The sequence below is a fragment of the Chelonia mydas genome, chromosome 11 (genome assembly GCF_015237465.2).
Source record: "Chelonia mydas isolate rCheMyd1 chromosome 11, rCheMyd1.pri.v2, whole genome shotgun sequence".
NCBI lineage: Eukaryota > Metazoa > Chordata > Testudines > Cheloniidae > Chelonia > Chelonia mydas.
This window is the reverse complement of record NC_051251.2, coordinates 10,200,371-10,217,884: the sequence shown is the minus strand read 5'-3', so window position 1 is coordinate 10,217,884 and position 17,514 is coordinate 10,200,371. Positions and strand designations below refer to the sequence as shown.

Genomic DNA, 17,514 nt, shown 5'->3' with positions numbered 1-17,514 from the left:
ACCTTCCCCACCCAAGTTCTTCTATGCATCACTTTCTAAAGCGATTACCCAATATCTCTTTGTGACAAGCATTGATTACTTGCATATACATACTTCACTCCTCAGGAAGCTCAACTTTTTCTTTAAAAAGCGAGAATATGAGCACCTTACATATGCATTGGAAGTTTCAGTAGACGTTCCAACCCGTTATGTGGCTCTGGATATACAAATCCTCTGCATCATTCCATTTACTCTATAGATGTTATCTCTGTATCTGTGCTCTTACGTTTTGCCCTTTCATTTTATCTTTTTCAGGAGATTTGTACAAATGCCTTAGTCTGCTTTTATCTGCGATGAGCTATATCTGCCATCCACTAGCCAAAATATTAAAATTATCTGAGTTGCTTCTATCTGATTGTTTATTTAGTTTTGTATCTTTCTTTACCAACACCTGCAACCAAGCGCTGTGAGTGAAAAGCATGCCAACAGAGAATTCTTTCTCAGCTTGAAATTATTCTGTCTGTGCTTTGCTTTTTGACTTAACCTTTCACCAACATCCATAGATTTTTACGCTAAACATTTACCCCATTCCTTCAATTTCACTGTGGTTTACCAGCATGTTTCCCATTGATTTTCAGATGTTGTTAAATATGTATGTTCCACTTTGAAGGAGCACAAACATATGGAACTCTGTTTTGTTTCATTTGGAGATCTGATGAAGTTTTTGCTTTCCTTTCTGTAAAACTAGGCATATGAAGATCCTTACCTCTCCATTTCTCTCTCTGATCTGAAATATTTCCCGTGTTCAGCCGTTTTTGTTCCCTTAGGGGCTGTTCACAATTTATGTAACGCATTAGGGCAGATGGTGCCCAGCTTTATGACACAGGAGGGCAATCTAAACCTAAGCACAACCTTGCATGGGCCAAACAGAGTCAACATATTTTAATGAGATTTAAAGTCACCTGTATTGATTTATATTTTAAATCCTTCTTGTTTCATATGTGTTTAGATAGAAACAGGCTATTTACATCATTTTAGTTTACACAAGTGTGTAAACACGATGACAAAATGCTAATGAATCAGCTGTTAGTCTATTGTGTTGAAGCAGGCCACAGGCCTTATGAAGTGCTCTGGTGACCATGTGTGGCCCGCGGGCTGTAGGTTGGGCACCCCTACATTAAGGGATGGATGGGTCCTTAATTTTGTGTGTTTTGTTTCAGTGTTAAAGTGTTACAAGGGATGAATGGGTCTTGAAAATCACCAAAAAATGGGTTACATAATTTATGGACAGCCCCATACAGGTTATTTTTTGCACACAGCTGTCTGTGATCATTTTTTTGCTGTGTCTTGCAACTTCTCTAAAGATTTGCCTATTCACCTTTAATAACTTCACATTTCTTGCTAGCATAAATTCTGATTTTAATGATCATATGCTTACTAAACGCAGCTGTTCTTCCTGCTTCTTATTTATGTTTCCTAGTTATCCTCTTGGAGTCAAAGCTTTGTAGCTGCTCCATAAATTCTGTAAGGAAACAGTACTGGCTCCAGATATATACATCTTTTACAATTATTACATTTGATGTCATGGCAAGTGAAATCCCCTCTTCTGCGCCTGCAACCAGAGACCAGACACACCGAAAGGCCAGACTGCCTTCAGAATCTTCCGTTCCTGACATCCAAGTCATTTCTCCAAACAGCACCTTGTATTTAAGCATTTCTGCTCTTACCAATTTATGTTATCTTGCTTTTGCTTCCTTGTCATCACCCTTTCCCTGGTACTCAGGAGACCCGGGTTCTAGTCCTAGCTCTGCCACTGATTTGTTACATGATGTTGAACAAGTCACTTCTCCCTGTGCCTCAGTTTCCTCATCTGTAAAATGGGGATAATGATACTGACCTCCTTTGTAAAGCACTTAGAGATCTACGTGAGAAGTGCTATAGATATTCTTTCCCATCCTCTTCCTCCACATCATATTCCATTCAACCAGTTTCCTCCTCTTCCATTTTCCTGGAAGCCTGTTGCACTAGAACTGTAAGCAATATTTCCCATACATCACAATGGCCTGAAGGGACCATTGTGATCATCTAGTCCAGAGGAGGGCAAACTACAGCCCGCGGGGCACATGTGGCCCGCGGGACTGTCCTACCCGGCCCTTGAGCTTCTGGACCGGGAGGCCCTTCCCTTGCTGTTCCCCCCTCCCCCGCAGCCTCAGCTCACTGCATCGCCGGCGCAATGCTCTGGGCGGCGGGGCTGCAAGCTCCTGGGGCAGCGCAGCGTCAGAGCCTGGCCTGACCCGGTGCTCTGTGCTGCACGGCGCGGCTGCCTGTCCTGGTACAGCCACACCGCCAGCCACCGGTGCTCCAGGCAGCATGGTAAGGGGGCAGGGAGTAGCGGGGGTTGGATAGAGAGCAGGGGAATGCGGGGGGAGGTCAGGGGCTGGGGGTGTGGATAGGGGTTGGGGCGGTCAGAGGGCAGGGAACAGAGGGGTTGAATGGAGACGGGTCCCGGAGGGGCAGTCAGGAATGAGAGGAGGGGTTGGATGGGGTGGCGGGGCAGTCAGGAAGGAGAGGGGAGGTTGAATGGGGCAGGAGGTCTGGGGGCGGTCAGGGGACAGAAGGCAGTGGGGAGTGGATGGGACAGGTGTTGCCAGGGGGCTATTAGGGGGTGAGAAGCAGGGGGATGTCGGATAGGGGGCGGGGGCCAAACCATGCCTGGCTGTTTGGGGAGGCGCACACCGGCCCGCCATACAATTTCAGAAACCCGATGCGGCCCTCAGGCCAAGAAGTTTGCCCACCCCTCATCTAGTCTGACCACCTGGATAACACTGGCCATAGTACTTCCCCAAAATAATTCCTAGAGTAGATCTTTTGGAAAAACATCCAATCTTGATTTTAAAACTGCCCGTGATGGAGAATCACCACAACCCTCGGTAAATTGTTCCAATGATTAATTATTCACCGTTAAAAATGTATGCCTTATTTTTAGTCTGAATTTGCCTGGCTTCAACTTCCAGCATTGGATTGTGTTATGACTCAGTTGAGATCCAATTATTATTTGTTCCACACATATGTATGTACGGACTGTAATCAAGTCATCCCTTAACCTTCTCTTTGTTAAGCTAAATAGATTGAGCTCCTTGAGCCTGTCACAAAAAGGCATGTTTTCTAATCCTTTAATCGTTCTCGTGACTTTCCGCTGAACCCTCTCCAATTTATCAACATCCTTCTTGAATGGCGGACACCAGAACTGGACACAGTATCCTAGCAGCCATCATGTCAGTGCCAAATACAGATGTAAAATAACCTCTCTACTCCTACTCTAGATTCCTATTCAAAACATCCAATGATGGCGTTAGCCCTTTTGGGCACAGCAGCACGCTAGGACCTCATGTTAGGCTGATTATCCACCATGACTCCCAAATCTTTTTCAGTCACTGCTTCCCAGGACAGAGTCCCCCATCCTGTAAGTATGGCCAGTGTTCTTTGTCTGGCTGTATACATTTAGCCATATTAGAACACACCATTGTTTGCTTGCTGTCAGCGTTCCAAGCGATCCAGACAGCTCTGTATTTGTGGCCTCTCCCCTTCATTATTTACCACTCCCCCAATTTTTGTGTCATCTGCAACTTTATCACTGATGATGAGGAAGAAAACATAAAATCATTAATAAAAACATTAAATAGCATATGCCAAGAACTGATTCCTTTGGGACCCTACTAGAAACACCTGCTTCATTGATGATTCTCCGTTTACAATTACATTTGAGACCTATCCGTTAGCCAGCTTTAAATCCATTTCATGTGTGCCATCTTAATTTTATATTGGTCTAGTTATTTTAATCAAATCCCAAGTGCGATCCCAAGTCAAATGCCGTACAGAAGTCTAAGAATATTATATCCTTCCCTCTTCTTTCTACTCCCCCTTCCTGTCACCAGCTAATATATCAGAACTTTCAAAATGAAATCCTGGTCAATAGGAGTTTTACTGTAGATGTCAGTGGTGCCAGGATTTCACCCTGGACCTTAGGGCCTGCTTCTCATTTATTCTGATTCCATTCACACTGCTCTGGCAGTGTAAAGGAAGCATACATTACACTCCTGAGTGATGGTGTGAAGTGGCCTTAGTGTAAATGAGTATCGGTGCTTAGAGTTTTGCTATTGACTGGTAGATCAAGTTCAAACTCTAAAACTGGGTACTATATTCATAGATTCTGAGACCAGAGTGGACCATTATCATCTAGTCTGACCTGTATAACACAGGCCATAGAACTTGTCTGAATTAACACCATTGTGATCAATCTTTAGCAAGTGGAGGAATCTGTAACGTCTTTGGACTTCAGCACCACATCTACATTTTAACATTTGGTTTGTTTAATGGCACGTATGCATTGTGCTCACAGCTGCATGATTCGGTTTGTTCTTGCTCAGAACATCCACTTACTCTGGTCTGTAAGCTGCATGAGATTAAGGTTACTTTCTGAATATTCTTGACGCTCAAACATGTACAGCCTTTCGCTTGTTTTAAATGGAAACTTGTGAGCCATATTTCAGCTCATCATCCAAAATTAACCCAGGCTCACAAGCCCTGATACTACATCCATTTATGCAGGTGCTTAATTGACTTAAATGAGACAACTTGTGTACATAAAGTTAAATGTGTATGTAAGTGTTTGTAGAATGGGGGCCTCATTGGTCTTTTTTTCCATATAGTTTTCTAGTCAACCCAGTACTGTATTATCTGAAAAGATGGTTATCTTGATGACAGGACATTCTTATAAGTAATTTGTGTCTAGCAAGAAAAAAAAACTGTCCACAGTTCAGATAAAAATCATTGCTGCTCTTCCCCTTACTGAAGTGTATCTTTTCACTGTCTCTATAGTCCAACCATTTTCTTACCCATTAAAAAACAGTCTTTTATGCTGTTCTTGATAACCCTATGTTAATCTAGTGTTCTGTAATCTATAAAGCTAGTACTATATCATCAAAACAACATTAATGTCTTCGTACCATAAAAACCAAGGTTTAAAATGAATTTTATGTCAAAAATATCACACTAATATAGTAATATAGCTCTGATCTAAACTAGATAGTCATGATTTTTTAGGGCATCTTATTTTTTAAATAGTCTACTAAATTTGACAAGTGTAATAAAGGATAGTTATTCACTAGAATTAGAGCTGCACGTTATTAATCACCTAGAAGAACTTTAGAACACTGACTTCCTGGGGAAGCCAGCTTGGCAGTCTTTATAAAGAAACTGGAAAGCCTACTAAACTGGAGAGTCTACAAAGAGTCCTTGCTCAGCAGGGTCTGGTTAGGACTTTCTCTAAAGCCCTGCTAAGCTAGCTGGCAGCTTTTTATGCATCTGGACCTCACTTAACTGAAACAGTTATGGGGTTACAACCCTGTGTCAGATAAGAGGATTTTGGATAAGAGGTAGTACAGGATTGTGTCCGCGGTCATACACAGTAGCTACTGATATTGTGAGACAGTGGAATATGCTGAGCTTGAGGGAGAAATGAAAGTCAGACCCCCTGCATTGTAGACATGGCTAACCTCTTATGTGACCATGGGCAAATCATTTAATCTCTCTGTGCCCATCTACATAAAAGGCATGCTGTTACCTCACAGGTGAAATGTATTTGTGTTTGAACTCTTTGGATGAAAGCTATATTCAAACAACATTTGCTTTCTTTGAATGATTCTGGGTACAGTATGGTGCTTTGCTAATGAGACTTTACCATCATTTTTGCCTTACTGTTTCAAACTGGAAATACTCTTCCAACTTCCTTTTAGATAAGGGAAATATTACTGTTACACTAGAGGTTTAGTGGACCATTTGCTACAGTATTTGAAAAATGAAGATTTCTGCTGCTATCCTAATGACTGTGTCCCTTCATTTCAGGTCCTGTTTGTTCCCAGACACTGGTGGCACTATGTAGAAAGCATTGACCCCATCACAGTCAGTATAAACTCTTGGATTGAACTGGTACGTTCCTTTTAAGTCATTGCTGTGGGGTTCTTAAGCTACAAAGCATATGCCATATAGTGTAAGCTCACTGGTTAAAAATAAATAATTCTGCCCCACATCTGATGACATGATGAGCCACATTAGAGTGGTTTATAATAATAATAATCTAACATTTTTATAGCACCTTTCATCCAGAGGGATCCCAACACACTTTACAGACTTGTGTTTATAGAAGGATCATTTATCACCCATCACTAGAATGCAGCCATGCTGGGCCAATACATTGCACAACTGTTTGTGTTTGCCTGGATGTTTTTAGTAAGGAAAATCGGGAAGCAGAATAACTTCTCTAACTAATACTACAGAGGGGAATTTGACCAGGTCACAGATTTATTACATGCCTACTCTTGAGGAAAGAGCTTTAATCATGCATTCACTGGCCTAGCTCTTCCTCTAAATCCTCTACACTGGACTACAAGGAGCCTTGTAGAGGCTCCCTTAATCTTGCCCCCTGCCTAGCAGCTTCATTCATGGCTTGGCAAGGGAGGAGGCAGGCTCTACCCCTAAACAACATGATCAGTCAGACTTTACATGAATAAGGATTTGAAGGCTCAGAATTTAAGGCCCTGATTCAGCAAAGCACTTGAACTCAAGCATGTCCTTAGATTCACCCTATTCAGCAAAGCAATTAAACACGTGCTTAATTTTAACCTGTGACTTCAATGGGACAAAAAAAAAAAAGCATATTTTTATGTCACAGATTAAAATTTAAGCATGTGTTTAATTGCTTTGCTGAATAGGGATGGACTTAAGCATGAGCTTGACTCCTTCCCTGTTCAGTAAAGCATATGCTTAAGTGCTTTGCCAGATCAGGGCCTAAATGACAAACCAAATTAATGGCAAATAATACGACTGCCTGAAATGTTTTAATTCACATCTTCCTGAGAGTGGAGATTGTGCTTGTATTGGATTTTCTGGTTTAGTTAATTTCCCTTTTCTCTAGGCGTTGATTTTTACTGTGTTTGTTAACCAATAGATATGTGATCATTCCAGTGATATAGTCTCAATACTCCACAATGTTTTCAAACCCAAATCATGTTATCATGAATACTATCTTAGTATGAAATACTATTAAAGTGTCGAAAGAAACAGGCTTTTACAGAAATCTATGAGGTGCTGAAATGATAGGAACAAAGAGTTATACAGGGCTGGCCCCTTTTTTGGGCCATCTTCTGGCACCTTTATGCTGCTCTGGAAGAACAGAGGGGTTCAAACCTGGGTGGATCCTCCTTGGAAAGAATTCTCATTGTAAGGGATATTCAGCTAGAAGAACAATGTGTAGCAGTCCTACGCCAGTCTCCTACACAGTGTCACGTACAGGGGGCAGCTAGGAACACTGCATTCCCTCTGTTCTGGGTCAGCAAGGCAGCCTACAGGCAGCCATTCAAGGCTGTCATACATTTGTGCAGGCCCCGAGGCAGTTCTGATTTGTGCCAGCAACTGGGGATGCCTCTGTCAGTGTCTAGAATTCAGAGTATGCAAAGGTGACTTAAAGCCCCCCTCCCCCCCTCCACCCAATCCCTTAACTGGGCTCCGCCTCTTGAACTGCACCACTCAGGAGTTGCAGGTCAGAGTCGGGCCCATTGTACTATACCAGGGGTGGCCAACCTGAGCCTGAGAAGGAGCCAGAATTTACCAATGTACATTGCCAAAGAGCCACAGTAATACGTCAGTAGCCACCCCTCAGCATCCCTCCCCTCCCCCAGTGCCTCCGGCCGGCCAGCAGCCCACCAATCAGCACCTCCCCCTCCCTCCCTCCCTGCGCCTCCAAATCAGCTGTTTCATGGCATGCAGGAGTCTCTGGGGGGGAAGGGGGGAGGAGTGAGGGCACAGCAGACTCAGGGGAGGGGACAGGAAGGGGTGGAGTGGGGGCAGGGCCTGTGGCAGAGCCAGGGCTTGAGCAGTGAGCACCCCCCGGCTTATTGGAAAGTTGGCACCTGTAGCTCCAGCCCCAGAGTTGGTGCCTATACAAGGAGCCGCATGTTAACTTCTGAAGAGCCGCATGGGGCTCCGAAGCCACAGGTTGGCCACCCCTGTCCTATACAGATAAATACAGAGTGCTAGTGCTAGTTGTTGGACATATTTTTGTTTCCTTTCCCTTACTATTTTCTCATTTTGTTGTCCACTGGTACAATAAAATAGAGCCAAATTCTGCAACCTTTACTAGGGAAAGCTCTGACTGAACACAATGGGAGTCCAATTTGAATAGAGTCTTTTGGATTTTCCTAATAAGATATCAAAAATTAAAAGGCCCCACAAACAAAATAAATTACTTTGGCTAATACGTAAATTGCACAGTAGTTTAACCTTCGAAAGGACTGCATGTAATCATTGTGGCGCAGGTGACAGTTGATTACAGCCTATTACCCCGGCAGATGACAGCAACATTGTTTTTAGATGTGGGCAATCCATCTATGAAAATAATTCATGACACTGGCACTAAAATATAATATTGAGAACGCTTCCTTTACCTATTCAAGCAGTTCTCTCACTTGGAGCTGTAACCAGCCACTTTCAGTTTGACAGATGCGTGTCATGCCAGCATCATCCGAGTGATACCATTAATTATTTTGCCAAGACTTTTTAGAATAAGAGTAGAAGTTTAATTTGTTTTCAACATAATGTGGCAGATTCAAACCCTGCTTTCTAACGAACTAAGTCACATGATTAATGCAGCCCCAGGATTTAGCATAGTAGGATGACTCCCAAGATCACAATACCTTGAAAAATATTAACCGTTTACATGTGTAGTTTTGCAAATTGATTGTTCAGTGCAACAAAAGTAAGCGTACTCACAGGACTGCAGGCTGGGAACATGCTGCTTTATTTTACTACATCACAACAGAGCCTAGAGGGGAAGGAGGAGTCAATTCCCTCTGACTAGACAAGAAGAAAGGAATGGAGCATGGCTGCTACTCTGAGTAACCCAGTTAACCCTTGATGACAACTTTACTATATGTAGAAATCAGGATGTTGTCATTTTCGCAGGGAGGAGGTTTTTTATGAAAGAACGTTAATAAATGTGAACAGATACCCCCTATGACAGCCCCACACACACCAGCAATGGCAGAATTTTTGTCCTAAAACTAGTTTGCAGAAATGAAGATAGATTATTTTTCTGCTTGAATCCCAGGTTCTACTGTGAAACTCCCAAGATGCATTACAGCCTTTAACACCCTCCCCAGCAAGCTATAAGGCTGGACACATCCTAATGTTTCAAACCCCCAACCCAAAATTTGACAGCCCATGGCTGGCTGTCTCATACTTATTTTACATCTTCCTTTTTTTTTCTGCTTTCCCTCTAAGAGCCCAAGTGACTCTTAAATTATCTGTCCATTTCTAGTGTACTTAACACTGTGATATCTGAGTGCTAATCAACGCTGTACGCACTGATCAACCTCCTTACCTTCTAACTACCCCTCCACTGCCGCTAAGCTATTCAGTTAAATAGAAAGTGGAAGACAATGGACTGTCTTTCAAAATTATGTTTCTCTGTTCTAAAATCCCAAATTAGCCCATGTCTAGCTGGCCAAGGGGTGAAGGGAGAATTGAAGGTTTGTACCACGCAAAAATCAGTTACAAGAGCCCCATAAAACTCTTAATCTTTTTAAAATTTTTCATTTTATTTTTTGGGAATGTCATGTTATTTTGTGTTATCCTGCCTGCCAGGAGAGTGGGAGGGCCTGCGATGTTGCAGAGCGAGACTGCCCTGCACTCACCCCACAGCGGCAGCTCCCGTCTCACAGGGCTGGGCCCAGTTCTCCTTTCTGGCCATTGCAACATCACAGTACCACTCAGATTTGACCCAGGTGTCCCTCCATCATGATGAGGGAGTGGCTGGGCCAAACCAGAATAGACCTCCCCAGCCCTGGCCCCATGAGACAGGAGCTGCCACTGTGGGGTGAGTTTTGTTTTATGTCATTTTATACATTCTCTTCAATTTTGTGTTATTTCACATTTGCGAAGCTGTATCAATTACTGATCTTTTTAGTGTAGCCAAAGCCCATCAGCATCCTTCAGTGAAGGAAACATTTGTTTTTCCTTCTGTTACTATCTAAAACTGCAACGTGTTAGTGGGCTTCTCTTACTGTCAGATGACAACAAGCTTCCTGATTTTTCATAGGACTTAGTAATGTGCCTTAGTAGCCCCAAGGTATTTGCTATCTCACAGTAATATCCTTTGTGTTTCAAGTGTTTAAAATATGTATCTGTATAATTTTGTAAAATGCTATTGTGGTCCATCTAGATAAAGGGGCTAGGTAAAGGGGCTATCATTAGAAATTCAACAGGATCCATATGCTGTATCATTTATGAGGTACCAGATTTAATTAACAAAATAATCCCTCTTGCAACCTCTTCTTCATGTGAGTAATCCCATGACTTCTTGTGTTAAGAAGGATTTTCAAGTTAAGGCTCTTGGTTCGGTCCTTTCCAAGGTCCTCAGGCTTTCTAAAGGGTGCAAAGTGCCAGATTTTCTCCATTTACCTTTTATTTCCTTGGGATAGGATGCAGATCACAAAGCCCGGGTGGAAGAGGCAGTAACTCGAACACTAGTGTGTGCCATAAAATCTGCAGAAAACCCCAGCCGTGTGGATGCCTGGCTGAATCCCACAGAAGTAAGCGCCCTCTTGTTTCCATTAGCAGCGAAGCCTGGAGTTACTGACATTTCTTTTAAACTTACTATGAGTCTTTTCTTCCTGTGTAATAAATTGTTAAGTGCCTTTCATACAGCTAAGAATAAGCGTAGCATTGAATAGAAACGTACAGCTTGCTCACTATGTTTTTTTTGTTTGCTTGTTTAGGTCGAGGCAACATCCCATGAAATCAATCTTCAGTACTTAAATGGAGCAATGTCTGCATATTTAGAATATCAAAAGGTAACTGTATCCGAGGACAGAGATCCCAGCACCCATGATACAGAGAAGGAGGCGTCTTCATATAAAAGAAGGAAAATAGAAGTCAACACCAAACCAGAGGACTATAAATCATGGACCCATGAAGCTGGTTTTACAGTGGTTAAAGCAAAAAAGTTGGAGAAAATACCTTTCGGGGTGCATCTTATTCCAGTATTACCACAGTCTCAAGAAGGGAACTCAGTGGGGGCAGGAGCAGTGGAAAGTGACGCTAGAGACCTTCTCAGTGAAAATGAAGAAGGACATTTTGGAAAATTACGCTGCAGTGGGAAGCAATCAGTAATGAGTAATGACTGCGAAACACTTGCAGATCAAACCGATGCAGACAGCAATGCAAACTCTTCACAAATGGCCATTTCTACAAATGACTTGTTAGATTGTTTGGTTAATCCACAAGTCATCAATTTGGTGACTGGTCTCTTGTTGGAGAGAGAGAGAGTTTGATATCAGAGTATTTTTTCATTTCTAAAATAAAGAGAAACTAGCAGGCTTGTTCTGGGTTTTTTAACTCACTAGTAACTTTACTTTACTTTACTATTTTTTAAAATTTGCATATTTTTTTAGATACAGACAGGTATGCTTGGGAATGCATGTAAGGCACCAGACCAGCACCATATTTCAAATGGTTAAATGGCAGAATAAAAATGAATACCCGAAAAAGAATAAATAAATAACATTAGGCAGAGACAACTAATAGAGATAAAACAAAGGGAATGCGTACTCAGCCCCTTTTGGATCCATCTGCATTAGAAATATAAAGTACCCAGCTGCTATACAATTGTCTCCGATTGTGTTACAATATGGTTCCAATTTGTAGAGAGTATCTTAAGTGTCCTATAACCTAATAATTAGTTTAAACCTACAACAGGTATATGGAACCTCAATTTATATGGGGTTCAAACAAACTTGTGCACAGGCTAATGAGAGAATGAGTCATATAGTAGGCACTGGTGTACTTCTATGCCTCCTATTCTCTGTCTGTGTCTCATAATAGTCTAGTTTCCTGGGGGCTGCAATACTGAGGTCTAATTTCAGTTGTTGGGTTTAGTGTGTGGGTACCGGGTGGCGTTGATGGACTGTGATATACAGGAGGTCAGACTAGACAATCTGATGGTCCCTTATGGCCTTAAACACTACGACTCTCAATGGAGCCTAGAGACTGATACACACCTGGACAACAGATTCTCAGTACATGGCAAAAAAAACTACACCTGAGGTGAACGCCAGCACTTGGTCCCAGAGTATCCTGTCACCGAAACAGGCATAATCCTGCAAAAAGCAATAACTCTGGGGAGTTAAGATCCTGTAGCACCGAGTACTTTATGGCCATGGTCAAAACTGGAAAACAGAGTAGGGTGTAATTAATCCACTTCAGCGTTTCATGGACTGTTGGGGTCGATTCACCGGCGCAGACACAGCAATAACTGTACCCAAAAGGAAGTTTCATCCCAGGGGAAAACAGCTGTCCTCTACCAGATGATAGGTCAGCTTCAATCTCCAAATGAAAGCTGCCTGGGAGATATATTGAATCAGGCGCTACTTCGATACGCTAACCCTATTCTCTCTCCAGCCAGTGCTGGCTAGCTCCACGCCCACACTGGAAGAATGTGTGTGGCTTATTCCTCTGCATCCTTCTCCAGTCCGACATTCCACCATCACGGGATGGAGCCTGGGTTCAAGTTGTGAATCAGGCCCATTCATTGTAACTTCTCCACATAATGATGTGTGGCATAATTGATGATGAGATGAGTGAAAGGCCAACAGTTGGAAGACCAACACAATCCAAGGGATTGGGGGCTGTGTACAGGAGAGCCATTAAGCAAACTGGATCGTAAAGAGGATGATCTAGTGTAGGTTGTGATAGTTGCTCAGCAGGAAATAACACTTAAGACAGAAATAAGTACACCGGACCCTTGCTAGAACACAGGATTTGGGATCCCTGCGCGGTACTGCGTTAACGCGGGGACCGTCTTAAAATGAATTCCAATGAAAGTAATTAAATTTGGGATCCATGGCCACGACCGCATTATATGGAAATTCGTGCTTTATAGACCCGCATTCTAGTGAGGGTCCGCTGTACTGGGAGATATCTAATCCCAACTCAGAAGTTCTACACCCAACACCATATCCCTTCTCAACAATAAAAAGGTCTATGGTGGGAGAAGAACCTACAGGGAGCAGGAGGTGGTCCTCAGGTCGTTTGGGCTACAGCACATGGAAATAGTTTTACAATGAGGATTTAAAAAGAGGCCGGAAAGGAATAGTCCATGAAATGGAGAATGCATGAAAACCAGCTACTCCATATGAAATATGAAAAAATGTCAGTGCTGCAAGTTCTGCAGTCCCCCCTCAGCTCAGACTCTGAACGGCTGTTCGGATCGTAGCAAATTTGAATCCCTCTTCACACAGTGGGCTATTTTAGACTCATTGATTTGTGTTTTCAGCAGGTTTCCAGAGAAGTTGGGAGGAAATCCGTCTTTGTATATCCTGGAAAAAGCATATTTTATTTTCTCCAGTCCACAGCAAGGGTCTGTTCACAAGTTTAGAAGCTGTGCAGAATCTTTTTGAAGCTCCAGTGTTGCTCTCTGGAGCATGGTCTTGGGAGATTAACACATGGTGAACTCAGTGTTGTTTTCACCATAGGATATGTCTAGCTCTAGGATCTTCGCAAGAACATGACAATAAAACACAGTTGGGAAAGTCACTTAAGATTCCCCTGAAATACCTAATGGCTTTGCTTTACCTTCAGCAGCACTTCAGAATGCTAATTATAGCTTCAGCCAGATTCTTTTTGCACAACTTTTGAAATCTTTGCATAGACAATTTTATTATTGCTAGCACCTAATAACATCTGCAGTTATTAGGTGACAAACCGGTTTCCAGTTTTACCCATTGATAGCTCTCTGAAGCACCCAACCTTTTGGCCTGAAATTTTCTTGGCCTGATGTCTGCCCAATGGTGCTATTTTCATACAAGTCACTTTCCAACTGTTTTTGAGTTCTGGAAGTCAAAAGGGTGGAGATTCTCTTCACCTGCAGTTGTACAGTTCCCAGTGCTGTGTTGCCCTGATCCTGTTTCAGGCCTTTGAGTGCTACAGCTATGTAAATGATTAGTAATATTGGGGTGAGAAGCACTTTTCCAGGCATAAAAAAATCAAACCCTTTTTGAACAAGGTTAGAGAAAAATGAATGGAGGTTGAAATTTGAAATGTTACAGAGATATGGTCCTTACTGGGCATTTGGGGTCAGATTCTTCACTACTGACATGAGTAAGGGTTGCAGGATTGGGACCTTGTCCTTTGGTTGGAAGGAGGGAGGGAATTAAAATTAGAGAATAAAATTATAAGCAGTTGGGAAAAGTCACTTCTGAGCATGCTCTGTGGAAATTAAGAATTTTGGCAGAGTTTAAAATGTGGTTCTGCTCTGAAAAATGACTCTATTGCATTGGGGGGCTAGGAGGCATATTTGTTCTCTCTCTCTCTCTCTCTCTCTGCCCTAAATGTGTTCACTTCACAAGTAAAATTCCCAGAACCAAGATGGGTTCTTTTCTTCTTGTTCCTCATTCCCAGTCACAAAGATTGCAGGCCAAATTAGGTCACTTGTTACATCTATACAAACCCCCTGTCTGTTTAATGCCCTCAGTGGTAATGCCTCAGTGAGATTGCTCAGGTGTGACAGACTGGAAGTTAGTAAACCATTCTATTGATGAATGACCCAGAGTAGAATCCACTTCATTTGCCTGTCTCTGTTGGCGGTGCCATGCCAGTGGGTGTAAGAAGTTAGAAACTTATTGTAGTTGCATCTGCTGCCTTTAGTGACTCATGCGGCACGCTGGGAGCAGAGTAAGAAGGTGCAATTTTTACAGAGTCACTTTTCATAATAAAACCACACTCTAATGAAGCTCCATCCCCTTTGTCACATTGCTACATTTGCTCTCTTTTCAGCCTGACCACAGGCGTTGGGCATAGACAGAGGCTGCTGCTGGGAACGTTTACAATATCTCTCACCTTATGCAAATGTTTCATTCAAATACACTCAGTGAAAATCCTCATGAAGAAAGCTTTTATATCTGGGAGAGGGTACAGTCACAGGGTGTGGGAAGGAAGAGCAGATCCTGGGATACAGGGCTACTACATTCAGCAAAGTCTAAGCCTGCTTAGAAGAAGGTTTTTTTTTCCCCTAGCAACGATAACTTCAGAGATCACAGGGCTAGGGCTTTTTATATTAATGTGAAAGATTTCCAAACTCTGTATTTCAGAATGTCTGTCCTTGAGAAGGCTTATAGACGCCTAAAGATCCTAACACAATCTCCCCTATAGGCAAAAACCAGATATTGTTACAGGACAGCCTACCTTTAAAAGAGTCTGCATAGCAGGGAAAGCCATTGCCACAACACTGAATTGTATGCATTAGACTAGAGACACATCACTCATTGCTCCGAACAAACATTCAGTCTGTCTGCAGAGAGCAGTGTTTTTATGTCTCGCCAGGTGTGGACCATGATTAACGGATGAGGCTACAGCCAGAGATCGTTATCTGGGGAGGCCAGAGCCGATCTGTTTACAATGCTAGGTAAAAGCACCAGAAGGGCTTCATGTCTCAGAGGCGTAATATAAAAATCAGAGTCATACTCAATGCAAGTGGTTATGGAGAGAAAAATTACCACAGATGAATGGAGTCATGTATGGCAAATGGCCCATGGACTAATAAGAGGAAAATTTACAGTTCCATGAGCCAATTCAGAGTATACAGAAGACCATGATTTCTGACTCTCTCTTCATTTGCCTGACATTGCACATAAGCGTTTTAATCCCCCCCTGCCCTGAATGCATCCGATGAAGTGAGCTGTAGCTCACGAAAGCTTATGCTCAAATAAATTGGTTAGTCTCTAAGGTGCCACAAGTACTCCTTTTCTTTTTGCAAATACAGACTAACACGGCTGCTACTCTGAAACCTTTCTACATATTGAGAGTGTTTAAACAAACTGAGTTCTGACCCCTTTAGTGACAGCCTGTTTGGACAATGACTTGGGAGCTCAGTCCTCATGGCCCCAAGGCTAAGGAAGGGAAGACCAATGTTCTAGCTACTTTTCTATACAATAATTAAAATATTTTTTATTTCAAAAGAATACAGACAATGGATTTCCTGATATCTCTTATCCTTACCCAAGTAAAGATTTTATAAGGTAGTGGTTATAAAGTGTCTACAGCTAACCCTAAGACCATTACCCAGGTACCAGGATGGTTAACCCTTAAACGATGGTTCTCACTGCTCCCCAGCCCCTTTGTCCAGGGGTGTGGAGGGGTGAGAACTGTAGGGCCAGAGAAGCAAAAAGGGCTCTGAAAGCCCCGTATCCAGCACTGGCACTATGGGAGATAAGGCCTCAGGATGGCTTATGGCTCTCGCAAGGCCTGGTGTAGGGAGCGTGTCAGGTGTAGGGCAGGAGGATGGTACCAAGGATGTGGCTGCAGCACTGTGGGGATTCTGCACAGTGCAATAGCCCATAAAGTAGTCCAAGGAGGCTGCCAAGTGCTGAGGCAGGCCCCAGGGCTCTCTAAGTTCTGCCGAGGGCCCCTTCAGCACCTGGAGCAACCCAGGATTGGGAAAGCACAAATGTGGTTTAAAAATCACTTTAGCCCCCGCTCCCTGACTGCAAATTCTGTGCTGCATCACTTAGAGCAGTATTTTTGCCGTTGACTGCAGGGGGGGCAGGATGTCTCCCTAGGTGTGGAAGCAGGCTCAGAGAGGGGTGCATTTCTCTTAATACAGTGGGAGGGAAGCAAGGCGCTTTTCCAGTAGTGTGTATGTGTTTGCGGGAGGTGGGGTCTTAGGAAGATTTTGCTGGTGGCGAGGACTGGAGTCAGAGCAACTGACAGGACAGTCCTGCTGAAGAAGGTTGTGGGAGGCTTAAGTAGCAGCAAAAAGGGCTGGGAGCTCATAGGATCAAGCTGTTGTGGGGGCTTTTCTGGCCTAGTAAAGCAGACAAGCAGTTCTGTCAGTATCCAGAAGAGTAATGTCACTCATGGTGTCTGAAGGGTTAACATTTAATTAATGTTTCTAATGCCCAGTCTACACACAGAGTTGCACCGGTGTAACTAAAGGGGTGTTTTAAAGTTGTTTTAGTTCAATCAATGCCAGTTTCTGAATGGACACTCTTAAAATGACTTCAGCCTGGTTTATAGCAATTTAGCTTGTGTTGATCCCTTACCTACTGAAGCTAAATTGCTAGAAACCAGACTGAAATCAAATTAAGAATGGCCTTGAAGGAGTTTGCACTGATTTAACTCAATCTATATAAAAACAGATTCTAGTTAAGCTCATGTAACTTTGTGTGAAATCCTAGCTCCATTGAAGTCAATGGCAAAACTCCTGTTGTCTTTTTTGGGGACAGGATTTTTTTGCATAGCCAAGACCTGTAAAAGGAAGAGGGATTTCCCAAAAGGACCACAGGCCAAGATTTTTAAAGTATTTAGGTGTTGGTCCACTCAGAGCTGCAAGCCTACATGATTTATATGGCTACGTTTCATTTTCAAAAGTGACTCAGGCACTTAAGCACCTGTAAGTCTCATTGACTTTCAGTAAAACTTAGGCTC

The 17,514-nt window shown here is 42.8% G+C and overlaps 1 protein-coding gene across 5 annotated transcripts in view; it reads left to right on the top strand.

The window, feature by feature from the left end:
- HSPBAP1 (HSPB1 associated protein 1) overlaps positions 1-11,414 on the top strand; it is a 62,931-nt gene extending 51,517 nt beyond the window's left edge. For 4 of the 5 annotated variants that reach the window (XM_027834103.3, XM_037912516.2, XM_037912517.2 and 1 more), the window contains 3 exons: positions 5,884-5,967; positions 10,515-10,625; positions 10,812-11,414. In XM_027834103.3, the coding sequence (XP_027689904.2) occupies positions 5,884-5,967; positions 10,515-10,625; positions 10,812-11,366 (750 nt within the window). In that variant the 3' untranslated portion in view covers positions 11,367-11,414. The remainder of the gene's footprint in view (positions 1-5,883; positions 5,968-10,514; positions 10,626-10,811) is intronic. The other variant, XM_037912515.2, reaches the window with a different exon arrangement.
- Positions 11,415-17,514: the final 6,100 nt, after the last annotated feature.